General features: G+C 38.1%; 1 protein-coding gene and 2 non-coding genes across 5 annotated transcripts in view; 2 read left to right on the top strand and 1 right to left on the bottom strand.

Annotated features, from left to right (window-relative positions):
• Positions 1-15,435, top strand: part of LOC135713066 (forkhead box protein L2-like) — a 71,802-nt gene extending 56,367 nt beyond the window's left edge. For 2 of the 3 annotated variants that reach the window (XM_065236168.1, XM_065236182.1), the window contains 8 exons: positions 10,268-10,340; positions 10,697-10,880; positions 10,993-11,077; positions 11,481-11,851; positions 11,917-11,995; positions 12,055-12,115; positions 12,182-12,250; positions 14,657-15,435. In XM_065236168.1, the coding sequence (XP_065092240.1) occupies positions 10,268-10,340; positions 10,697-10,880; positions 10,993-11,077; positions 11,481-11,851; positions 11,917-11,995; positions 12,055-12,115; positions 12,182-12,250; positions 14,657-14,748 (1,014 nt within the window). In that variant the 3' untranslated portion in view covers positions 14,749-15,435. The remainder of the gene's footprint in view (positions 1-10,267; positions 10,341-10,696; positions 10,881-10,992; positions 11,078-11,480; positions 11,852-11,916; positions 11,996-12,054; positions 12,116-12,181; positions 12,251-14,656) is intronic. The other variant, XM_065236178.1, reaches the window with a different exon arrangement.
• Positions 15,436-17,662: 2,227 nt separating this feature from the next.
• On the bottom strand, positions 17,663-17,734 carry TRNAE-CUC (transfer RNA glutamic acid (anticodon CUC)). The gene has a single exon. It is a non-coding gene; the product is annotated as a tRNA-Glu (tRNA).
• A 5,489-nt stretch (positions 17,735-23,223) lies between these two features.
• TRNAL-UAG (transfer RNA leucine (anticodon UAG)) lies at positions 23,224-23,303 on the top strand. Its single transcript has one exon. It is a non-coding gene; the product is annotated as a tRNA-Leu (tRNA).
• The last annotated feature ends 4,487 nt before the right edge of the window (positions 23,304-27,790 follow it).

Raw genomic sequence — 27,790 nt, 5'->3', positions numbered from 1 at the left:
CTTTTTGAATAGGAACCACTAAGGATTCCTTCCAAATTTGTGGCACATGTCCAGTCTGCAAAGATTCATTAATAAGGTCCAGCAAGATGTGGCCAATGACATGAAAGCAATCTTGAATAACTCTAGAATTAACATTATCTACTCCAGCCGATTTTCCTAATGAAAAGCAAATAACTCTAAGTTCATCTAAAGTAATTTGGTGAAAACCTTCAAATCTACAACTACTATTAACTGGCTGTTTTATTTCGTCAGGTTCATCGACCAATTCAATGGATTGATTAATCAATGAAACACTTTCGACAAAATAATCATTAAACATAGATGCAATTACTGGTTCTGACTGTTCTAATGTGCCATTAAAAGTTATGGACCGCGGTTTGCAATTACTAGGTTTTAATAAAGATTTCAAAATTTTCCATAACTCTTTGCTGTTGTTTTGATGCTGATCAATCTTCCTCTGGACATATTCACAACGAGTTTGTTTTATCGATTGTGAATATTTATTACGCGCGATTGTGTACCTATTCCAATGATTATCATTATTTGATCTGCAAAACTTTTTGTACCATTTGTCCCTCTTACGTTTAAGACGCAAAAGTTCCAAATTGTACCAGCTGTTCGAGTTTTTCAAAGAAACAAACTTTTGCTCAACTAATTGATTGGTACACGTTTTCAAAGTGTTAGTTAGAACAGCTGCAGATTCATCTAAATTACCGGCCGCGAATGGAAAATCCACGCTTCTCTCAACAAGATTTGAAACAGCCTGTTTCGAATATTTCCTCCAGCACTTCAATTTGACTAAGTCATCGTTATTATTGATATTATCTAATACATTAATCACTAAGGTCTCATGATCGGTTATTTTCAAATCAGCATCCGGAACTGAACAAATGGAATCAAAATTGGAATAAACGTGGTCAATTAAAGTTCTACTGTGCCTGGAAATACGCGTATACTCATCTACCGTTTGTTTTAAATTGAAAAAATCAGCTAAACGCTTCAAATGATTCGAATTATGGTTGTCACGCCAATTAATATTAAAATCACCAGCTAATATATTTAATTTACTTGAATCAAGGAATGTCTCTAGCCAGTTCTCTAAAACATCAACAAAACGCTGGTCACTAGAACTGGGAGAATGATACAAAACACCATAATTACCCATCTTCATGCCACGCACAACTGTAATGCCCAAGAACCAGTTACCATCGATAACTTCGTTGATTCGAAGGTCGAATTGAATTGATTCTTTGACATAAATAGCAACACCGCCAGTGTGTCTAGAATGTGATAAACAAGCAGCAACAATATATCCCGGAATACTATACTGGTCAAAAGCTTCAGTTTCTACAATATGAGTTTCAGCTAATAAAACTAAAAGTGGACGTTTTTCCTCAACAATCTGACGTAATGCTACGTAGTTTGTTGACAACCCCGCAATATTCAAATATAAAAAATCAAATTGATTCACATTCCTGGAACTTGGCTGCTATTTATTGAAACGCAAGCTGCTTTTCTTCTGTTCAAAAAGTCTTTTATAGAGCAAACATTCAGGACTAAATGCGGCATGGTTGACGTCCAAGTTCATTTTACGTTCTTTATTCATTTTCAAACAATTAACACATTTCAATACAGTTGACGTACACTCCGATGTTTTGTGTTGTTGGCTGCACCTAGAGCATCTCTCACAATTTTTGCAATCCATGCTCTTGTGCCCAAATTCTCCACATTTGAAACACCTCAATACATTAATCGCGGGAACTATAGAGCACCGATCAAACCCTACATTTACTTTTTTCGCGCATAACAAACATTTATACGTATCGAAATCGACTTCAATCACAACACTGAACTTGTTGTACGTGAAGCGTGGATTTTCAAACATGTTAACTACTTTTACATCATTTATAGCGATGTCTTCATTTTGACTTTTTAAATAGTCAATGAAGACATCGGAGGAATACTGATCGCTCATGCCCACTATTTTCAATCTCGGCACCGAAGTGGGAACAACAGCACTATAGTTTTCACCCAGATTGCTTTCAATACCATTTTTGACATCACTTACATTTGCTCCTGTTGCACACTCAACAATAATGGAGCCATCTTTACCATTTCTAAAATTACTGATTTTGTGTGTTTTTGGATCCAACTGAGTTTTCAAAAACTTACGAGTGTCTTCGCAAGCTTGTTTAGACTCTTTCGGTTTAATCACAATGACCGGACGAGTCTTACGATTATCTTGTTTGTTACTGTTACTGTTATTTTTACTGTTACTGTTACTAACATGTTTACTTTTACTAGCACGACTGTCTCTTTTTACAACATCCGCAAAACTCGCATTTTCTTGAAAAACATCATCATTATCACTATTACTGATTACTAATTTACGTTTTTTGCCTCTGGTATTTTGGTCCGATTCCGACTGAATCGTCCTAGATACACTGCACTGATCATTCATTACCGCTAATTTGTTTTCCGCATCAATTTAAAAAAATGAACTTTTCATATTATCCAATTTCTCACAAATTAAATTTTCAAAACCATTTACATTTCGGCTTATATCTGCCATCCCGCTTTTAACCGCGATGTCTATCTGAGCAGCAATGTGATCCCGTATGCCAGTGATAGAGTCCGAGAGTTGAAAAACTTTCTTCATCTCTTCTTCTATCCTATTGACGCGCGAGATCAGATCATTCTGCTCGCCACAACACTGACCTGATAGACAGTTACCACATTTGAAAACAACATTTGCATTATCTGCTATTAGCCGCGCCGCAGTCTTAGTGAGTGCCGCACAATTGAAGTGGAACATTCCATTGCACGGACCTACACATGTGACTGGGAGCCCACTAATAGTAATAGACTCCTTGCAGACATTACACACATCCATATTACCACGCCAAATTAAACGCGCACACTGTTAGCAGTAGACATATACAGGGGAAGAGAACACAAAATAAAATTTTACCGCCGCAGCTCACTATACAAAATCAATAGCGCGCTGGGGGGAAAATCAAAATTAAATCCAAAACGAGTTGCTAGGCAACCGTTCTCTACTTATCCTGTTAAAAACAACACAACGGGCACGCGTTGGGATGATCCTTTCGCGGCACACGGCACTATTTCACACGAAATTATGTATTTATTTCCACAGCACAACTCAACAAAAACACTACTTTGTTCGCCATATCACGGTATGTGATGTAACCTTATGTAACCTTATATGATATGTGACGCTCCATTTATGTGCATCATACTGAACAGAAATTTACAAAACTTTTTCGAACCGTGTATGTATCCTACAGAACACTATTGGGCTTAATGAATCTCTACGGGATCAAAATCTATCGGGACATTGTATACTATTTTCGGACATCTCATAATACGTTGGTGAACCTTTAGAACTTCAAAATCTAATCTCCAAGATGATCTGGATACTTGTTATGTCTATGTTTGCCCTGCTTATGTCTCTTGTATTGAGATTTAACTTTTTGATCATAGTGATACAACATTTAGGCTCGCTATTTGAAGAAAACTCTTCAAAGTTATGCAAGTTTATTATTTCATGAGGTTATGGAGATCCTGATCATCAAAGTGTCCATGAAAATCCCATTTTGTATTTTTTCTGAATAATTGAAATATTGTTGAACAGTATATCTGAAGAAATTTTAGACAGCTAATTTCGGGTCGGGGTCATCGAATCGATTAAAAAATATTATTGCCAAGGTACCATCCATAAATGACGTAGCATATTTTTGACGTATTTTAGATCTCCCTCGTAGTGTATTTTAATTTACCTAATACATGGTCGGTCACAATTTATCAAAAGTCCTTCTTATCTCAAATGCTACGTCGTTTATGCATTTTCCCTAATAATAAACCTTCGACTGAAGAATCAATTTTAACTACCTCTCGAACAGAACCTTGAATCAACTATTCAAGAATTCTCTGAAGCTAACACTCCCACGAAGTAAGTTCTTGACAGAAGCAAAATAATGCAGAAAGAGCTTGAAGTTTTTGAGCTCAACGAGAAACTGACACATAATTTTAAGCAATCTTTGTATTCGGATTGATAACAAAATGCATTAGAATATTTCTAGATAGAGTTGAAATTAGGGCGTAACAGCTTTTGTAAACAATTACTTCTCTCGATGTTTCGAGGAGTGCTTCGATTAGGTTGAGACCAAGCTTGGGACCGAAGGTCTGGTACTTCCTGATCCAAAAGATTGAGCATATTTCTTCGGGACCCCCTGGTCTCTATGATTGAAGATTGTAGTTGAAAAAAATGATGAAATTTTGAGTAAACTAGTTTAGAGTGTAATGAGTACGTGTGCAAAATCTCGTCACAATCTGTCAAGTGGTTATCGAGATGGCTTCCAAGCAAGAAGTGCTTCGACAATAAATTATGGGAGTGGTCATGAAAAATCCAGGCCAGTCCCACAGGTGGATCGCGGAACAGTTTGGAATCGACAATTCGACCGTGTCCCGTGTGGTAAAATCGTTCAAGGAAACCCAGACGACCCAGCAGACAATGAAGCGGGCCGGACTTCATATCTTCAAGGTAAGGAAGGCACCTAACCGAACCGATAAACGGAATACGGTGGCCAAATCCCACGCCTGGAAGCTGTACCGCGAGTGTTAGTGCAGCCGAAATGCATCGTAATGGACGACGAGACGTACATTAAAGCGGACGCCAAGCAGATCCCCGGCCTAAAGCTTTTCGTCGGCAAGTCCCGCCTGGATGTTCCGGGAAGTTTCGGAAGAAGAAGGTCGACAATTTTACCAAGAAGTACTTAGTGTGGCAGGTGATCTGTGGGTGCGGCAAGTTCAGCAAGCCGTACATAACGACCGGCACCATCAACGGCCAAATATATAAATATGAATACCGCCAGAAGCGCTTGCTGTCTTTCCTCCGCACAGTGGTCCAAACGGCTAAAAACGTGATCGTGTGAGATTACGCAAAATCCTTTGACTTTAGGTATATAGTGTCGTCAAAGAAGTTTTAAGGCATAATTGGCGCCATCTTTTGACGGTAGCCATTTTGTGATCAATCCCCCTAAAAGTGGGATCCAAAATTAATTTTTTTTAAAGTTGAGATAGAAGGTTTGTGTATTTAGCAAAGTTGTAGATTATGACAATACAAACAACTTTGCTGAGGACATGAACCTTCTATCTTTTTGCTCAATTCATCTATAAAGCGTTTTTTGTGGACGTGCCTCTAAAATCAAGTTTTTTTACCACAACGTTTTCTATGTAATTTTTACAGGTTTGCAATGTTCTAAGGACTTCTTTGTATTGTCAAAATACATGTTTTTGTAGAACATTGTTTCTCGCTATTTCCTATATACTTGGAGATATTTGAGATTTTTCATTAAAATTGGCCTATTTTTGAACTCAAATATTTCATAAGGTGGCAAATGGTGGCAGATCAAACAACTTACATTTGAAAGTACAATAAAAATGCTGCAAAATCATGCCGGAGTTGTCTACATCGGAAAAGTTACAGCTGTTTTAAGAAGGGATCAAAATCAAATGTCTCCTATTAAATATTTGATCTCATTCAAAAGGCGACAATCGAGATACTGTGACTATCTGTCTGGTATGTTTATAAAGATCTTAATTCTTCGTTAGATCATTTTCCAAAGCTTTATGAACATTCTTGTATTGATATGTTGCGTTAATGACACTCTCTTTTGAAATAAAATAAAAAATAAAACCTGCTTTTTATGTTGCTTTATTCGCTATCAGTATCGTCAGAATCAGACCCAGTACTTGAGTCGTTCATATCTAGTAGGAATCGAGCATCATTAGAAAATAACATATTTGGCTTGCACGTACTAATCATATTCATTGTAATGAATGGATCAGACAACTCAAGCAATTGATGCAGCAGATCAGCACTTTTTCCAGCTGGGAAATCTTCGCTCAGTTTTATGATCATCTTAGAAACTGACAGACCGACCAGAAAAAGTATGGCGACATGCTTCTGTCATAGCTTTTTGCAATGGGTGCAGCAAACTCTATTTAACCTTTTGCAAACATGGCATCACTGTTGTGTGAAATGGTTGTACATTTTTTTTCGTATTTCATTATTTCAAGAGATGTATTTTTCTTTTTTTTTGTATGCATGGCAATCCCTATGGGAAAGAAAATTGAATAGCTGAATGTTGCCATTCGAATGAGATCAAATATTTGTTAGGAGACATTTGATTTTGATCCCTTCTTAAAACAGCTGTAACTTTTCCGGATGTAGTCCGATGTAGACAACCCTGGCATGATTTTGCAGCATTTTTGTTGTACTTTCAAATGTAAGTTGTTTGATCTGCCACCATCTGCCACCTTATGAAATATTTGAGTTCTAAAATAGGTCAATTTTATTGAAAAATCCCAAATATCTCCAAGTATATAGGAAATAGCGAGAAACAATGTTCTACAAAAACATGTATTTTGACAATACAAAGAAGTCCTTACAACATTGCAAACCTGTAAAAATGTTATAGAAAAAGTTATGGTAAAAATATATGATTTAAGGGGCACGTCCACAAAAAACGCTTTATAGATCAATTGAGCAAAAAGATAGAAGGTTCATGTCTTCAGCAAAGTTGTTTGTATTTACATAATGCACAACTTTGCTGAAGACACAAACTTTCTATCTCAACTTTATAAAAAAATGAGTGTTGGTTCCCACTTTTAGGGGGATTGATCACAAAATGGCTACCGTTAAAAGATGGCGCCAATTATGCCTTAAAACTTCTTTGACGACACTATATACCTAAAGTCAAAGGATTTTGCGTAATCTCACACGATCACGTTTTTCGCCGTTTGAACCACTGTGCTCCGGTCCCACGAAGGTGATACTCTGTTTTGGCCGGATCTAGCATCGTGCCGTTACGCGAAACCGGTGATGGAGTGATACGAAGCCAACGATGTTGTTTTTGTGCTGAAGCTGAAGGAGGCAAATCCGCCTAATTCGCCCGAACTTCGCCCAATAGAAAAGTTCTGAGCGATTATGAAGGGCAAGCTCCGAAAAACAGGAATGGACGTGTGTAAGAAAGATGGCGCAAGTGTTTTACAGGATTTGATGGTTAGCGTTAAGTCCAAGGTGCGCGCATTTAGCCTAAGAGAGGAGGTTGAAAAAACCAACTTTAAAAACATAGCTAATATGTGTTTGTTTTTATTCCTGAGAGTTTCAAAAATATCCGACTTAAAATGAATTTTTGGTGATCATTTTTGTCTATTGCTTTTTTTTTTCGAGTAAAGTCTTGATACTGGACAGTAAGGCATTTGGACATCATACAAAAATCATCAATTATCATATTTTATAATTCCGGCAAGTCAAGTTACTTTTGGTCTCGGTACGATGAGTGACATTTGCACTCATATAGCTCAATCTTTTGAAAAAAAAAACAAAATCAGGGACAAATTTCGCCCGGAAATGGGAGCGAAAATATGTGACGTTTTTCATACCATCCTTAAGTAAGCAATAACAGTGCTAGTAACATGCTAGCAAACTAGCACTATAAAGGTCAACTGTTTCGCCTTTTTAGCATTACATCGAACCAATGTTAAGGAAATAAATGAAAAGTAGAAAAATTTTAGTGAAAAGCGAATCGTTATTTTTTTTTACAAACCACTAAATATGTACTTCCAATGATCATGATCTGTTTTACCGGTGCACTTGAAGTGCATGCACACAATCTTCTCGTAGCTCCACATTTCAATTGCTACCGAAAAACGAAAAAAAAATCAAATTTAACAACTACACCGACTACGAGAGAGTCACGCATTGATTTGTTTTGTTTATCAATTTGAAATGCATCGCAGCAGTCTGAAAGTGACTGTCATTTATTATAGAGCAAAATTAGGGGGGAAAATAGATATGTAATCTACTAATAGCGAATTCGTTTATTATCGGGGTTGGAACCAGTTCCAACCCAGTGCGAAACCGAACTTTTTGTCAGTGCGAACCTCAACCTGAGCTAGGTTTTAAAAACAAACGAGCAAACTGACGTTTGTCAGATAACAAGCAGACCCAATCCTGATACCCGATCCAGGTTGGAACTGAATAATAAACGAATTCGCTATAAGTCTGTATCATACACAATAACACTAATGCCGCGGATACACTTGGATGACAAACTATGAGCATGAGCATTATTTGTATAATAATTATGAGCACTATACAACAACTATACAAAAACTATACAAGTGTGACCAGGGATGTGCTCATAATTTATTATACAAATAATGCTCATGTTCATAGTTTGCCATACAAGTGTATCCGCGGTATAACTACTGCATCATCATAGTGAGTAAACATCTACACAAAATATCCCAGATTTTGGCAACATAAAATTGATGTCTTGTTGTTAAAAATGGGAATGCACTGTACCTAGGCTTTTGATGTAATTTCCGTCCGACTAAGCACAATTCGCATTTAACCTCTCTGTTTCGAACGTATATGAACCTAAAAATGGAGTTCCACTAAAAATGTCGTCCAAATGTATTTACCTTTCTATACGTACCACTGGATTTGATAAAGAGTCACAAATTATTGAGATATTGTTAGAAATCTAACACTGCTTCTTGATTTCAAATTCGTTCTACAAGTTTCATTTCTGTCCTAACGCATTGCAACGCCATTGGTTTTTCTAATAGCGAATTCGTTCTTTATTGGGGTTTGAGCCAGTTCCAACTCCAACCCAGTGAAGCCAAACTTTTTGTCAGTTCGAACCTCAACCTGAGGTAGGTTTTAAAAACAAACAATCAAACTGACGTTTATCAAAAACAAGCAAAACTAGTCTTGATACCGGATCTAGGTTAGAACTGAATAATAAACAAATTCGCTATAAGTTTTCTTCAGCATAAAAAATTGAGCGTTCTGAGAACTAAGAGTGTAAATATTCATACAACACGCTCGTTTAGGCTTTGTTTTGTTGCTTATGGTTTAACTTATCGAAACAAACGTATTAGGGTTTTTGATCTAATTTCCGTCCTACTAAGCACATCCCGCACTTTACCTTTCTTTTTTGAAAGGGTTTGAACAAAACATGGAATGTTTTCATCAAATATATCTTCTAAATTTATTCACCTTTCCATACGTACCGTTGGATTTGATAAAGAGTCACAAATTGTTGAGATATTGTTTAAAATCTAATACTGCTTCTTGATTCTAAATTCGTTCTACGAGTTTCAATTCCGTCCTAACGCATTGAAACGCCATTAGATTTTCTTCGTCCTACGGATGATGCTAGAAAAAGTGGATTCGCTAGGAGTGCCTCTTTTGTTTTGAGAACAATGAGTGTAAATATTCATACAATGCGTTGTAATAGGCTTCATGTTGTGGCTTATGAACTAACGGATCGGATCAAACGTATTAATGTTTTGTGCATGGTGAAATCATTGATATTATTGATGATTTCTGCTCGATAGAACGGAAATGGGCGATTACGACGAAGTAGCGCTCTTCCCTATTGATTTGTGCGCGGGGAAATCACAAACAAACAGACGTTACTCTTTCTCCTCAATCGTCGTTCACGCATTTAACGTGCAATTTAAATATTATTAGTTGTGCGAATCCCACACCACAGCGCTAGTGTGGGATTCGCACTTTGACTTTTCCGTATATTCTAGCGAACTTGTATGCAACAAATATTATATCTCGCGTAACATTCGAAAACGGCACAAAACCTTTTGTAAATAAAAGTTGTACGGCCCTTTACACGCGAAACGAAGTACGCTTATACAATCCAATAGCGTCATCAGGATGGGAATATCTCCTTTTTCCGATAGTGGTATTGGTTTGTATGGGCGTACTTCGGGTCGCGTGAAAATGGGCTTACAAATTTTGTTTAAAAAAGCTTTTGTGCCGTATTCAAATGTTTCGCCTGATATTATATATTGAATTAACAATGCTGATTCACAGTTCCACGAAAAAGAAGTAAAAACGTATTTTGAATGCCAAAAAGTCATTCCGGCCCGGAGGTGCATTTTACCCCAGAAGCCCTTACATAGAAAACTTTGGTTCATATGGTTATGGACAAGAAATTGGAATAAATTCGGGAAGATGTACAAGTTATAGCTTTACGTTCCTATTATGATGTGTTCCAATTAGGCCCTATGAAATTCCATAAAAGGAACGTATAGCCATAACTGGTATATGTACCCTACATTGATTACGCCAATAGTTAAAAAGGCGACATATTAGTCAAACAATTTAGTCAAATATAAAAATTAATATTCCACATTCTCCCATTTCTTTCAGAACCTGATAAACCTGCCAAAGATCAAACAAGAAACCTTCAACGGCCTGAGTCACTTAGGTGAGCATGAACTTGGTTAGTATGATGCATAGTAAACAAATGCATTTTCAATCAATCCCTGTGCAATATCAGCACTTAGTTTCAAGCACTATTTGCATCGAGCGCCCGTTGTGCCGTCGTAGATTGCCATTGAAATACATAATGCCGCTTCCGATTACCATTCTAGTAGATCAATATTCTCAATAGTACGTGGAAACTGTGCTATCTCTCGTCATTGACACATAACGCGGATGATGTGTGCGTTGTGTGTATTCTTGGCAACTTCGACTTCGGATTGCGTAAAAGCAGCCTATGCACATTTTCGCTCGGTAATCGTATTTATGGAATTTCGCACTAACTTGTGCACTTCTGTTCTTGAACCATTTCTGTAGCACTGCCAGCCTATGAACAAGTCAAGTCCCCGGACACGCCACATTTACCCACCGTCATCGAGCGGGTTCATGAGGATTCGGAAAACACGGACGTGACCACCAACGCTGTGGCGACGACCACCATCAAGACAGATGAAATTACATCCAACAACCTGGTGGGCGATGACAGGAGTACAAATACCAGGTCGGTATCGTGCAGTATGTAATTCGAGTTCTTCGCTGACTTGGGCGAAAAAAAAATCATATTTCAAACAATAATGTTTCATTGTTGCGTTTTATTCTTTCATGAATTGCAGTTCATCAAGTCCCACCGGAGTCAATCGAAATTCAAACACCAAACCACCCTACAGCTACGTAGCACTAATAGCGATGGCCATTCAGGTTAGTAGTATCTGTGCACCTAAAAATATTTTCCTCGAAGAAAGCAAAAAAAAAACTGTCAAATTCCAAAATTAGACCAAACTCACGCAACGTCACCGTTCTAAAATGAAGGAAATAAATTACCCACATTCATTAGAACGGCAATTTATTAATCACATTTTAATCCAACCGGCTGCTTGGCTGGCACTTGAGCGAACGCCTCCATACTTGCTGAGATCCAACGGAAAAAGAGAAAGCGAGTATGCGCAAAAGATTATTATAACATCTAATTTATAATTATCGTTAAATCTGATAGTCCCTGCGCTTTCGTTGCCTCCGAGACTTAATTAATTTATTAAAATTACACCTCCAGTCGATCGTCTTCTTTGATCTCTATATCGTTACGTCTCTTCACTCCCTTCAGAGTTCCCAGTTGAAACGGGCCACCTTAAGTGAAATCTACGGCTACATAACGTCTCGCTTTCCGTACTTCGAGAAAAACAAAAAGGGTTGGCAAAATTCGATCCGACACAATCTAAGTCTGAACGAGTGTTTCGTGAAAATCCCCCGGGAAGGCGGAGGCGAACGGAAAGGCAACTACTGGACCCTGGATCCACAGTACGAGGATATGTTTGAGAATGGGAACTACAAGCGGCGAAGGCGAATGAAGCGACCCTACCGGACGGGTCACTACTCCAAGATGTTTGGCGAAACGTACATGGCCAATGCTTCGAACTTTGGTCGACCGGTATTTGCCCAGAGTCCCTATCAGCCGTATCCGCGGTACGATATGGGGTAAGTTTGAATTTGTGTGACATAAACCGATCTCATGTCAAGTTGAAACTTTGCGATCATTGCAGGGCAACATGGATGTCGGCGCCGCAACTGGGTTCATACACATCGTGCTCAACCAGGTCCAATTACTCATACTCAACACCGGTAAGCTCACTGCAGGCCTTGATTTACGTAGAAAATTGGCTAAAAGAAATGAATTTCAGTTACAGCAACCGGTGCAACCTGTGACGATCAACACCTACGGATCGTTATCGAATAACTTAGGTAAGATCGATTTCGAAAGCAAGCTACGATTCATAATTGATTGAACATTGTTTCTACAACCAACAGTTTCGGGCAGTACACCACCTCCATGCCCTCGAAGGTTCGAGCCGTATTATTCACCCTGGGATACTGCAAGTAAGTTATTGTGGTTTGAGAGTGTATTTCGCGTTGAAAAAAATGCAGCTTCCCAGCGTTAATGCCTGTTTGAAATGCTTTTGTTGACACAGTTTTCATATTTGGGTGAATATCGATTGATCAATCGATAATCAATCAGGTTTTCCATGCACAGACATTAACAGTGAGATCAGGTTCAATCAAGTTACGGACCGTATTGATGGTCCTTGGTACATCCTTGACTTGCACAGGAAACGCTTATACTTCAATCTATCATAGAATGTAATTTTCCATTGATTGAAGACACAATCCAGCTTTCCACGATCAGTAATGGCGGCAGTGTTGGGAACATATCAAACAATCTAAAACCTGTGGATGCTATTGCAAGCTACTAATATCAAGCAAACAAAACTCACCAGCTATAATTGGAACCAAACCGTTGTGAGTTTGAGTTTCATAATTTTTGCTTTACACCCGAACGCGACTCGAAACTACCGTCACTGCTGGCAGCAGTAGCTTCGTGTTTGCCATCGGTGAAGAGTAAAGAGAGATAGCAAACTATACTTTCTCTTTCTAAGAAAACGATGTGCAACGGAATCATTATTGTATCGAGTCAACTCTCAGCTTAATTTTTGTATGTTGTGAATAGACTCGCAATATCAAAGGAGCTGTGATTGATGATTTTGCCAGCACTGAATGGCATCCTTCTCGGTAAGTTTTGACACTGGAGCTGGATACTACGGCAGAATTATCTTCTCTGCTTCTATGCACCAACACTCTGGAGTCTGTGGTGTTTCAATATTTCAACAATTTTACCTGGTGTCTCACTTTCCGGCAGGTGCTTCCAAAAATTTAATATTTTGCAATCGTAAAATTGAACATATTTGTAGTTCTTTGACAAACGTTTCAGCTCAATTGATCATAAGTTAACAAAGTTACTTCATGTCAAAGTTGACCATTTTGTATGAAAATCGACATGCGCTGCTATTTTATCGAACACAGCTGTAGAGGATTTGTTGTAATTTCCGTCCTACTAAGCATAACCCGCGCTTTACCTTTCTTTTTTGAACGGGTTTGAACAAAAAATTTAATATTTCAGTCAAAGATGACTTCTAAATTTATTCACCTTTCCAAACGTACCGTTGGATTTGATAAAGGGTCACAAATTGTTCAGATATTGCTTAAAATCTAATACTGCTTCTTGATTATAAATTCGTCCTATGAGTTTCAATTTCGTCCTAACGCATTGAAACGCCATTAGATTTAACGTAGAAAAAAGGGATTCACTAGGAGCGCTTCTTTTGTTTTGAGAACAATGAGCGCAAATATTCATACAATGCGCTTTACGTTGTAGCTAATGAACGAACGCATCGAAACAAACCTACTATTGATTTGTGCATGGTGAAATCATTAATATTACACTTACGTTTTTTTTTTACACGGGGGATAGATAACGTGTAAAAAAAACGTGTAAAAAAACCAAAAATTGTGATTTTTTTTAATTTTTTTTTTGCCATTCGATTACCTATAGCTTAAAACGGATCATGTGAATGGAATCAAGTTGATAGGTTGTATCGTTGTCGAGAAATCCTTAAAATCGTACCGTGTAAATCGCGGAAAGCCGTGTAAAAAAACACCGTTTAAAAAAAACCGCGTAAAAAAAACGTGTAAAAAAAGATATCAGTGTATTGGTCTTTTCTTATCTATAGAATGGAAATGGGCGATTACGACGAAGTAGCGCTCTACTCTAATATATAATATAATAAAATAAATGTATATTATTTGTCGAGATTTTGCAGCACTGCTTGATCGATGTCGATAAGATATATAAAAAGCTTCCCATACCGGGAATCGAACCCGGGCCTTCCTGGTGAGAGCCGGATATCCTAACCACTACACAATGTGGGATATGTGAAGCTGTTTAAAATTTCCCTTTTTATTTTAACAATAGCCTTACATAAAATCTTGATTCAAATGTAAAATATGAATAAATATTCCCAACAAAGAATAATTCAACGTTTTAAATTCACACGAATCTTCAACCTTATTTTCAGAGTGAGTTGATATTGACTATCAAACCCCCAACGTCAAAATACTACCCCATATCTAATCAAATTATTTTCAGAAAGCATTGATTGTTTTTTTCAAAATCCTTCAAAGTTCAAGTTTAAGTTGGGGAGTATGAGATTTTGTTAGATAAATAAATAAACAATCTGTTCAGAAATGACGCAGCTATGATAGTTTTAGCATTTTTCAGTATCAGATGTTGGGGGTTTGAAATTTAATGCTATATACTACTTTCGTAAACAATGACTTAAATCGCCGATTTCTTGCGAATAAATGCTTATTTAATATTTAAAAACTGTCATTCGAATCAAAACAGACTCTCACTTGCACTCGTTTTTTTTTTTATTTTCAAACTTGCAGTACTCCCAGTCGTGAAGGACGAAAACCCCAACCAGATGAGCGTAACGTCCTCCCAACAGAGCTACCAGAAAAACTACCAACTGCAGCCTTAACAATGACGAAAGTTGCTGGCAACGCTGCCACAGCTGCACACATTGCTGCTACGGCCGCAGCGCATTTCCCCACCACCACCACAACCACCGCCACCGTCGTCGTCGTCTTCGTCCTCGTCGGTAGTGGGCAGTCTACTCAGCCCAACTAATATCTGTAAAATTATGCAAGAATGATAAACATTGTACGATTGCATTTTAGGCAAATTTACAAATCATTTCGACAGACCAAAGCTATCTAGAAGAAGACAAATTCTACAAAACATGTGTACAATAGTACAATTGCATTTATCAGGTTCAATTTAGGGGAGCAGGTTCAAATCTAGGCCAAAATTATTGTGTACAAAATGGGAAAATGTGAGTAAATGAATGGAACATGACTTTTGTAAATACGATAAGTTTATCATTAAGGAATCAAAGATTACTTGGGATCTCTAGCGTTAGGTCACAACTAAATATTTGTATGAAAAATATGAGAACAGAAGAAGGCTATAATATAAATTATTTATTTAATTAAATAACCGTGGATTAGTGATAGAGAATCTAAAAAAAAAATGTGCACACAAAAAGAAACTTCCATTAATGTTTGGCAAATCGATGTAAATGATGAAATTTCCGTCCAAACCGCTCTATCCTGTAACTCATATTTCAATTGACGAATATCAAATAAAAATCAGTGAAACCAAAGAAGCAGACTCCAACTTTTTTTTTTACTGCATCCGAAACTGGTGCCCATTCATCATCTGATCCGGTGACCGTGCTACCACTTGTTGGAGCTCTTTCAACTCATTTGCTCCGAAGTCATAAAATAATCGTTGAATAAACATCTTTGGATTGCGAGAACAAAACGATCAAAACGGGGATAATCCTGCACCCGTCAGCATCTGGTTGGATGCTGCTCCCTCTGCCAAGTTTCTTCCCAGAAGCAAGCGAGGAGATAGGTATCTAATTCACTCTTTCATGGTGACGCTTAGCAATTAGACTGGCAATTAATTTTCGTTGAAAATGAACGCACACCGGGACCTGGGTCGGGGCCGGGGGAACGTGGTCCTCGCTCGCTCGCAATGATATACGAGCGAGTTGCTGTGTCATTGAAAAAGTGAAGACAGGCGCGACTCACTTTCAATTTGCGCTGTTGTCTCAATTGGTTTTTGGTAGGTAGTGAGGATAGGCTGCAACGTGTAGCGTTTCGCCTTATTTCGGTTCATGTCACTTGAATCTAGACGAGAGGATGTCTAATTGAGGAGGATGCAAGTCATTAACCAAAGTGTCACCAGAAGCGCACAATGATTAAGGGGAAACTCGGGGAAGAACTGCAGGAAAGACGTTTGAGTGTGAGAGCAGTTGTGAAGCTTGATTTCGGGATATGTGGGTTCAATCGTTTTCTAACAGTTGATCTCTTGAAATTGAAAAAAAAAACAATTTGTAAAAAATTGCACAATTACGTTTCACTATTGATAATACATAAAGAGATCTATTAATACATACTCACATAATGCAGGCATTAAATACATTTCTGTAAACAAAACTGCAATGTTAATACCAATATGTTTGGTTAAGCCAGGGGCTTCATTTTTCAAGTCTAAACGGCAAAATTTTTCGTTCAAGCGTTCATATAAAAATACTTTGTTACGACTTCTCGCATAATACAATATACAATGCCCCCAGGTATTCGCATTCAATTCACCTGACCCTTGTATAAACCTAAATACAAATATATAAACCTAAATACAAATATACAAAGATCGAAGCACGATTTACATACATGTAATGTGGGGGGGGGGGGGGGGAAGGAAACGTACATTGAAATTACGCATGGTATATATAGGGGAATTTACGTATTCTCGGCAACCTAAGCAGCGACCTTCTTTCTATAGCCTTTTTCTCTAAGGAACGCACACATATGCAGTATTGGTTTGTTTACAATCTTTTGCTGCCAGCTGCTCTAACAATTTCAGTCGAAAGAATTGTCAAAAACTGTTTTGAAACGCTTTTACTAGAGTCGGTGTATAATGAGTCACGCCAAGAGAAAAACAGTTGAACTCGCATCACGGTTTTCGAAAGATTCCATTTCTTTTCACTTGGCAACAGAGGACTGCTACATCAACTTCAAATGACTTCCAGCGAGCAAAAAAAAATAGCGGCTGTTGTAAATCATTATATCAGTGATTTTGTCCAATCATCTCAACAAAAAAATAGTAGAAATTCTCATTAATGATCGCTACCAAACGTATCCCATGACAATTTAATGATCACTGTGTGTTTATGATCATTTCTTCGATTATATTTTATATTTTATTGCAATACCTTTCGTGGACCTTTCATAGCATCGTAATGTTTGTTTACTTTGCACGATAGGTAGCCGGTTTGACAGTTCAATAGGTAGACTTGGCTTCACTCTTGGCGTGACTCATTATACACCGACTCTAGCTTTTACAAAGCTCCAATCTTCTCTAGTGAGAGCGAGTATTGTCGGCCACCAGTTTTTCTTCGGCAACCGTTCCATTTGAACTGCATGTAAATCTGCTGTTCTATTATCGGCAACTCGAAATCAGCTACAATTTGTAATGCGTGTGTTTCATTTCAAGAAAATCTTGCTAGATTGCTTTTTCTCAGTGTTAAAAATATAGTCAAATTGAAGCTGAAAGTATAAAGAATCGTTTGCATGCATTCAAGCGAAGTGTTTTCGTAAGAAAATCCAGTGAAAATAGTGTTTCAATTTGGGTTGCCGAAAATAGTCTGTCTCATGTAGTCTGGCATGCCGAAGCCGTCATTTCCCCTATATGTTGAGAGAAGAAATCAATAACATTTTTGTTTTACTATCCATGGCGATATTACGCGATTTCGACACAAATTAATTAAAAAACTGCATTACCTCACTTATTTAGTATCGTCCTATATTGTATCATCAAAAGGATTCCCATACCGGGAATCGAACCCGGGCCTTCCGGGTGAGAGCCGGATATCCTAACCACTAGACAATATGGGATGTTACAAAGTTGAGATTTCACAAAGATACAGATCAGATGTCACTGTATGCAAAATGATAACTATTATATAGTTTTAACAGTGGATTTCCAACAATTAGGATAAATTCAATGAGTAAGTATTTTAATGGTTCAAATAATCTCTGCTGACACATCTCGTTCGACTTTAATTCGATCATTCTCCGTTAGTTTAATCTTGATTGGTTGTAACCTATAACTGCATTGTCCCTTTGAATTGGGAATTACTATGGAGCATTAGGGTTTTTGATCTAATTTCCGTCCTACTAAGCACAACCCACGCTTTACCTCTCTTTTCTGAAGGAGTTTAAAAAAAGAAAATGAATATTTCTGTCAAATATGACTTCTAAATTTATTCACCTTTCCATACGTACCATTGGATTTGATAAAGAGTCACAAATTGTTGAGATATTGTTGAAAATCTAATACAGCTTTTAGATTCTAAATTCGTTCTACGAGATTCAATTCCGTCCAAACGCATTGTTCTTCGTCCTACGGATAAACGTAGAAAAAGGGGATTCGCTATGAGCGCTTCATTTGTTTTGAGAACAATGAGCGTAAATATTCATACAGTGCGCTCTAATAGGATTTATGTTGTATAGCTTATGGAGAAACGCATCGAAACAAACCTATTATTGATTTGTGCACGGTGAATTCATTGATATTATTGATCTTTTCTGATCGATTGGACGGAAATAGGCGATTACGACGAAGTAGCGCTCTACTCTACCACGCCAACAAACGAATTGATGAGATCAGGTTGAACCATAGAGGTAACTCTAAGACCAGAAGGTCCCGAAGATATGTGCTCAACTTTTTGGCTCAGCTCTAGTACTATCTTCGGTCCCAAGCTAATCGATGCACCCCTCGAAACATAAGAAAATCCATGAACCCCTCATTTTATCTGTCAAACTTTCATAGCAAATCAAAACAAACATAGTGTAGTACTAGAATTTCGACTAGAATGGGATACGTTAATCGTTTGCTTGGGACCAATAGGCTAGTCAAGTAGTGAGCCAATTTCAAATCGTTAGTTTCGTATTGATTGTTGGTTGAACCTTTCGGATTTCCATGACACTTTGCATTAATTGTTTTCTAGAAGACACGTTTTCATGCTATATATTTTTTTATGTTGAACACACCATTTAAAAAAAAATGAGACGGGAGACAAAATGGACGAATGAATTTATGTAAGCTGTCAGTTTCTCACCATAGCATGGCACCACTTCCAAAAATATCGGTTTTACAAGAGAAAACTTAAAAAATATTTGGTGGCCAGATCGGTAAAAATAAAAGCAACGACTTGAACCACGATTTTTTCCGTAATATATTCTTATTTCGTAGAAATCAACATTTTTCGGATTTCTGCATGCACAATAAATCGCTCTAACTTTTTTTCACTGGTGACATCTGCTGCGAAAATTTACCATGCTGTTAATCTATTATTTAAAGTGATTTTTTTAATCGGATTAAAGGTCAAGTCTGAAATTCGATGTTATTTAACGTAGGACTACGTCTGTGATTTCTATATGGGGGTACACTTTGTGAAAACCGAAAATGGAACATGTAACAAAATTATGAAAGATTTTTAACGTTAATAACTCAGCTGCCCCTGGACCAATTTCAATAATTTTATCACCAATCAGATATCATCAGATATATTTCTACGCATCTGTTAAATTTAAGACTTTATCATTTTTCAAAATGTGACTATTGAAAATTGTGCGAATGTGCAATTGTTGCTTTGATATTTAAAATGATCATCGATTGCCTACGAAAAGCGATTTCCCTAACACAGATTTCAAAGTTGAATTCCATCCGGTCTCACCAAACGGTGTTTTTTTTTTAATAACCGCGTGGTGAGTGGTAGTGTTATCCAGTACACAACGAAAGGCTCCCCGCCAGCAGCTAGCTACAAAGGCAGGCCTCAACCGCTTATCGAATTCAGTTCCAATCACCGTGTGTGGTATCCGTACGTCAGCATCAGCTAAAGCAGCTTTCGGCGCGTGGCGTTGAACATTGTTCACCAGTACACAACGAAAGGCTGCCTGCAAGCAGTGAGCTGCAGCCCACATTAAAGCTGGCTTTAGACAAGGCAAGTCAATTGATCAAGTCAGTTGAATTCAACTGACTTGTACGCGAACTGAACGTGTAAACCATGCCATCCAACTGACTAGATCAACTCACTTGAATTGAAAAAAAGTTGAACCAGGCTCAACTTTTCAAGCCAATTGAATTCAACTGAGTTGATGATTTGACTTGCCTAGTCTAAACCCAGCTTAACATCCATAGAAGGTGGCTGAAGCCACACCGCTATTGATTGGAATCAGTAGCTCTTCGTGAGTTGCTGTGGGCCATCTATGTCAAGTGCGTCATACTAAAGAATATAAGCAGAGGGAACCCAGCTCAAATTCATATTCCTACAAAAAACACAAGCTCCTGCTGCAGTTAACAAATAACATTTATTATATAAGACCACGTAGTCCTACGTCACCATTGCGTACAACCCCATAGGGCTGTCCCTTGTAGTTTTTCTATTTGACCGCTAACTGCTCAATGGGAAAAGTGGTAGGTACTCACCTCGCACACAGGGACCGGAAACGTGGCCAAAACCTCTAGCGCCGTGGGTATTTATAGAGATTTTTATCGTTTTATCGGAACACACTGCTGCACCATAAAAATACTCTGAATCGAAAAAAAATCGGAGGCCAACCAGCCCAAGGCTGAAAACCTCCTTAATAAAGAAAACCTAACCTAACCTCTTAATCGAAAAAGTGCGTGCAAGAAGCAGTGCTGCGTGCTGTCAACAATGTCAATTCACGTAAGATATTGGCCTAGTACTGAATTTCACTTTCGACACTGATATTCTTGGCAAGCATAATATCAGGCGGAACGGCTTTGATATTACTAATCATATGAATATCACTAGGGAAAAGTTGACAATCTTACTTTTATTTCAATAAATCAACTACAAGAACAATGAACTATCGGCTCCGTAAAGCTAACATACTAGTTAAAAAAAATAAATCAACTTTTTGTATAACCGTTGCATTGTTTTAATATAACTGATAAGTTTTATAAAGATTGGTACTCGATTAGTTGGCGTATGTAAGGAAACTTTGTGGCAGAACTTTGAATATCAGTGGTCCCTTCACGATGTCATGGTCATTTGCGCACTGACATTGAGGCGAATGATATAGAAATTTAAATGTGTGAACTGATACCGACATCAGGTGGCTACGGAAATTCAGCATTTTGTAGGTATTGAAATTGATATTTTGCAGCACTGGCAAGAATGAAACAGATTAGTGGGAAAACAATGAATACATTCATCCTCTTGAAAGACGATTGATTATCATAAAGAATGTATTACCATCATGGTTGATTTTAGCAAAAGATGTCGCTACTGTGCTACCTAACCTATAACGAATATACGTTTCTCCCGCGAACCTCGGATGCAACAGAAGTATAGTCTAATTTAACATAGCATTTACAATGCAAAATATACAAGTGTATACGTGTTACTCGGGATATTAAGTAGGTATATTCATTTTCGCATATTTAGTAATATATGCGTGGGCCCAATATTAGGGTATCAGGTATCAGAACATTGTCTCAAACGATATTTTCACATACAGATGGGCATAAGTACCTTGGCTTTCTACAGTCTTCTTCATAATTTACCTGATGGGAAGGGTTGTAAAATTAAAGGTAAGGGAATGGGAAGGAAAATGGAAACAGTGGTCGTTGAGAATTATCTAAACTCATAAAATGAGTCTAAATGAGTTATCCAAACTCCTCAAACGAGTCTAGATTTTTACCACAATTGAATAGAAACAATAATACATATGTTTTAATCTACCAAATGATAAGACGATCCATAATCGGATTCACAACTACCGCACAAGAAAGATTAAACTTGCAGAATGTTCTTCATGGATTTGAAAGATGTATCAAGTATTTGGCTAACAAATTTGAAATAATATTCAGAAACTGCGCATTTGTCCTTTTCACCAGGATAAGTAAGACCTATATTTGATTTTGAATCAAACTCTCGAAAAATAGAAATTGCAAATTTATCTGCCTAAAAACAAATACACAAATTTAATTGTTAACTATGATTATGATATATGTAATCAAAACAAACAACGATGCAAAGAGGTAACTTGGCCTATCACTATTCTCAAACGATTCCGGGTGACAATCCTAATCCCAGAAGCAAACCACTGGCACACGTACCTACCTACATTCGGTGTGATATTCCGAAAGCACATGATCCATGTCTATGAACAACGGAAATTTCGATTCACATTATAGCTGCCCTAAAATTCGGGCCCTTCCCTCTTCGATGGACATGAACCAGTGTGGCGAGAAAGAGGAATAAATTACATGCATTTATGAAAACACATGTTCCTCTCCGTTTAAAACTGTCACCGGACTGTGCTTCGGCTCCGGAAGAAAATGCCTTTGCTTTGGGTGAGGTGGGCTGGGTACATCCGAATAGCGAAAGATCGGATGAGGCGTGAAGAAAAATTGAAACAGATTCGTCTCTCCGTCCTCTGGCTTCGCTGTTGAGTGCATCGTTGAACCTTCCATAGGCACCTCCACCCCCATCGTTTTTCATTTAGAACATCAGCTCATCGAACGAAACGCGGAGATAAGTTTCATTATTTTGTTAAAAGGAGTGTTAATAGGAATGTTGTCGCTCTTTTCTTTTCTTCGCTCATTTTGGCCTCATATTTCATCTTCCATGATCGTCGAAAAGGGATTCCCGTGTGCTATGTGTGGAGAAGCTTGACGATTTTAGCGCAACTGGCGCATGCCATGTGTGTAGAATGCAATGCTGCTACTGGAAGAAAGCAAGAGGAAAAATCCGGTGCCGAAAATCGCTTCTAATTTGTTTGTTTTTCTCGAAAATAAAATACTTTACATCTTAAATATTATTAAATACTTGTCACGCTGACATCAATCATGACCGCTGATGATGATCCTCTCGCGGGACGCCCGCGCCCTGCTGCAATGTGGTAATGCATCCGTTCCGAACGGGGAAACCCGTCAGGCAGTGACTGAAATTGATATGACGATTATGATGCGATCAGTCTTGCTTGCTCTGCTATTTCCACTACGTATGACTTATGTGAGCACATGTTGCTGCACTTTACACCGCTCCAAATTGACTAATGATAGGGTTTAATCCGGCACTGGTAGAGCTACCGTGGAACTAAAATTAACCACTCGCTACGAATAGAAAAATGTGCACTTCCGGTTCACTTGGCTACTCTTCTGCACTGCGGTGAAACGCAACAGATAAATTTGTGCTATTTTCGTAACCACCCTCGCGCGTCCACTGCTCTGCCATTAGGAAGGATGTTATACAAAGATAATGCAATTACCGCAATTATTCATCCGATAGACAAATGGCAAAAAGGGGGGATCGGGGTTGCATTCGCTAGTTGCGGCTCACCCGCACCAAGGCAGCGTGGCCGAGCGGTCTAAGGCGCTGGTTTTAGGCACCAGTCAGAAATGGCGTGGGTTCGAATCCCACCGCTGTCAAGCTTTTTTGCTGCAATTTTTAGCCTGTGCAATCAAGTTTCAACAGATGATCAATTTGAAAATTTAGGTGTAGGCAAATTTTTGAATAAAATTGTTTGAAAATATTTTATTCTACTAGAAACGAATCAACGAGTTATGCCTTACAGACTTCTCTCTCGTGCTATCGTAGTGGAATAAATTACGATTTATTACACGGAGAGTAAATCGAGAAAGGGGAGGGGCGTTATCTGTACTGGGAACCGGTTTCGGTTTACGTTTTACGTGTATCATCAATATACATATACCTAAGTACCTACCTACACAGTCGAATGCGAGCTTGCGGAGAGCTCTAGCTAAGGCGAGAAGCAACGTGAGAAATAATGTTAAAGGGAATGGTATACGTTTTGATTGGGGTTGGAGGGTGTTGGTGATTCAAGTATGGCGATGTATTGAAATATAATTTAAATCTTGAGAAGTCTTGTATTTCACTCATGCGCTTGCAGATATGGGAGCAATAGTTTTGGCGATTGATTAACAATTCGTAAAACATCAAAATATGATTGCCGTTATTAATGTTCAATAACATATTTTTAGACTGTAAACTACGATTTTTTAAAAGTTCAGATTGTATGTATCGCATATAAGGGTGAAGAACGTTTTAAGCAGTAATGAGACATTATTTCAAGTAGGGTTTTTTTCAAGAAAAATATTCGAAAGCACAACCAAAATATGATCTAAGATGTACCATGCTGCAAAAAAACACACGTTTAAGGACATTGCTAGGATTCCCCCCTCGTTTAGATGATCGTCATCCTACATATCATTATAAACGTAAACAAACTGTTCGCATTACAAATTTGTAATGCAATGTTAGCGTAGCGGATGACGCATGGTAGTCTACATGGAATTTGACTGTAAATGAACCACCATGCGCCTCCATCATTCCATCAGACTCAACTCCAGACAGAGTATCATTATAACTTAGCCTTTCTCGTCCAAAATGACACACCAAATAAAAAAACTTATCCTTTCTGAAGAATTTGGGTGAAGTTTGGGGTACCTATTCCAGGTGTTCAAAATATAATCATCATTTCACACATTTTGGCTACGTTTCTCGTGAAGTGAAAATGTTAAAATATTGGTTTATTTAGAAGTTCGGATGGTAGTCAACATCATTTTGAACTGCTCGAATGAAAGTGTTTAATTAACTACTTCATTCGAGCAGATAAAATGACGTTTACTACCACTCGAACTTTGAAATGAAACATTATTTTGAGATTGAACCTCGAGAAAAGTAGCCAACATTTGTGCGTTTCATAAAAAAATAGAAATTAGGTCCAGTTTTGTGAAATCGCTGGTAGAAAGTCACGCCAAAACTGCTTGACAAAGTGGTCAATTGGGGTTTAATTGAGTCTACCTATCAAAAGTATTCCACACTGATAAATGTTCGCCTCTTTTGTTGCTGTTCAATATGATGAAGGCGCATGACAAGGATTAGTAATGTCCATTTGATTCTACTACCACAGACTACCAGACGTAACTCTCTAAATATAAACCTTTTAATTCTGTCGAACCTCTTAACGGAATCCCTTTATGAAGGGTTTATTGAGTGTGTTGATTTATGTCCTTTTAATTCCGTTATAATTGCTTGGCTACTGCTTGCAGACTTCATCAGTGCCATGTACTCAACACCACTTGGCACTGATGAAGTCTGCAAGTAGTAGACGAAATACGCGTATCTGTCAAAATATAAGCAATTATACCGGAATTAAAAGGAAATAAATCAACACAAGAGGTTCGACAAAATTAACACACACGACATTCAATAAGCTCTTCATCTCTACGATCTCTGAAACGATCCGAAACGCAAAAACCAAAACAAAACAGCAAATAAGGTTACCAGAAACTCGCTTTTCTGGTGGTCATGGGGTTACTTGAAGTTCAAATAAAAAATGAACCCCTTTAATATACACGAAGTGTGAAGGATCCACGGTATATAGAAATGTCAAAGTGATCCGATGCCAGTGCTGCGGTGAGTAGTTCGTGGAATAATACGCGGATGATAATATTCAAATCAGTCGTAAAATGCGTGAACGATGATCCAGAATGAATTGTTACGTCTGTGCTATTATCTTACCTTAAGGGGAAGTTTACCGACCCGAGAATATTTATTTTTCCGGCACGTTTTTATTTTTCTAAAAATATTATGAAAAATTATCAAAAATCCAAGAAAATACGTTTTTTCCTTAGATTCCTGGGAAAATTTACATGTAAAAATATTTTTTTATACTCAACATGAAAACAAATTGGACCCTCAGCAAAACCGAAAAGTCAATGTTTTGTGGTTTTTTGGGTCCAACTTTATGCCATGATGACTCATAAACAATATTTTTACACGTGAATTTTCTTTGAAAAATTATAAAAAATAAGATAGTTTTAGATTCTTGATATCTTTTTCCAATATTTTTAGAAAATAAAGGTAGTGGGTACTGGAATTATACGGCAATTACTAATCCTTCTCATTTTCTTTACACAGGTATTCCACTAAAGACGCCCACATTCATTAGGATTTCGACATTTGTTAATTGAAAACCATTCATTACCGCTGTACACATTAATGTCTCATATAAGGCAGTTCACAAATCTGAAGTACGATCTTGATCAACCACCCAAAATTAGAATTCAGTTAGTTAAAACCTGGCTTCTTACAAACATCGATATTTTTTTGGTTCGTATCCATCTAGTCTTTCACCGTATTGTTCTAAAGAAAAGCTTGATAACTGTACTTTTTTTTAAATGCGATTATTTTTGCAGGCTCAATTGCCGTAGCTTTGCGGAGCTGATATTCATCGTTTGGGGTACAAAATTACTTAAAACTAACGTTAGTAAAGCGGGGGCCGATTACTCGCGGCTATCTCGAGGTTAGGGGTAACAAATTGTAACAAACGGATGGCATAGTAGGGATTTAGAACACAAAGTTTTTTCGAGCAATGTGCTCTTGATCTAGAACTAAGCGACATACTGGAGAAAAAGACGAACATGGGGGTACACCGATGGGGACCTAGCAACTTGAGAGAACACAAGATGACACTAACTACTAAATCCTCAGATCGATCCGTTTTAAAACACATAAATTAGATTAAAATAATCGAGATTTCGGCTCACCAAGATGTCTCTAACGGGCCGCAAAGGTTGTTTTCCTCGGGCCCTGAGGGATGCGGATAACTCGGATCTAGCAACACAATGTAGGGTGCATAACCAAAGCACGTGGTCGATCTCGTGATAACCACTACCACAAGCGCACAAATTGCTGCCTGCGAGCCCGATTCGAAAGAAATGCGAGTCTAACGAGTAGTGATTGGACATGAGCCTCGAAATAACACGTATAAAGTCACGTCTCAAGTCCAATCCTTTGACCCACGGCTTGTTCGACACCTGTGGGAGAGTAGAATGTAACCATCTTCTCATTCCATTTTTGTTGCCAGTTGGTGAGGACTTGCTGACGGGTAGGGGAAACGCTCCTATAGTCGCGGTACGTTAGAAGCGTTAGATTCCTATAGTTGTGTATAGGGACTCCATACACAACTATAGGAACCTAACGCTTCTAACGTACCGCAACTATAGGAGCGTTTACCCTAATTGAGAAAAATTCCACAAAGGCGATTTGTCGATCAAAAATATCGCCTTCCATAGCGCCCACTTTAGCCAACGAGTCCGCTTTCTCGTTACCCGGAATAGAGAAATCAGATGGGACCCAGACTAAAGTGATGGTATAAGAGCAGTTAGATAAAGTACTCAATTTAGCTCGGATTTCGGACAGGAAATACGAGGAATGCTTCATCGGTCTCATTGATCGAATAGCCTCCAACGAGCTAAGGCTATCAGTAAAAATAAAATAGTGATCAGATGGTAGTGAGGCAATTTGCTCTACTGTGTGGAATAGGGCTGCTAGTTCCGCAACGTATACGGAACAGGGTTTTTGCAGTTGATATGAGGCGCTATGAAATTCGTTGAATACTCCAAATCCAGTGGAAGCGTTTATAGTTGACCCATCTGTGAAACAACTCGTATTGTCACTGACATGGTGGTACTTGTTTGCAAAAATTAAGGGAACAACCATTCCACGGATTTCTTGCAACATGGTCAGATCAAAATTTACAGCAGAACTATAAAAGTCTTGGAGGCAAACACGAGTGGAATTGAACGAAGAAGGGCCAATCTCCAGCGTCATGTACTCGTAATAAAGACTCATGAATCTTGTTTGAGGATTTCTGTCGAGCAGTTTCTCAAAGTTTTCAATTACCAATGGGTTCATTACTTCACAACGGATAAGAAACCGGAAGGAATGTTCCGCGAAACGATCTGTCAGTGGGAAAACACCCGCGAGTACTTCGAGGCTCATCGTATGCCGCGAGTGCATACAGCCAAGCGCGATTTGGAGGCAACGGTATTGAACCCGTTGTAGCTTCAGGATGTGTGTTTTTGCCGCGGATATAACTGTACTTGAA

The sequence above is a fragment of the Ochlerotatus camptorhynchus genome, unplaced genomic scaffold, assembly GCF_037179485.1.
Source record: "Ochlerotatus camptorhynchus isolate MF236.1 unplaced genomic scaffold, CSIRO-AGI_Acam_v1.1 ptg000040l, whole genome shotgun sequence".
NCBI classification, from domain to species: Eukaryota; Metazoa; Arthropoda; class Insecta; order Diptera; family Culicidae; genus Ochlerotatus; species Ochlerotatus camptorhynchus.
This window is presented reverse-complemented; position numbering and strand designations above follow the sequence as displayed.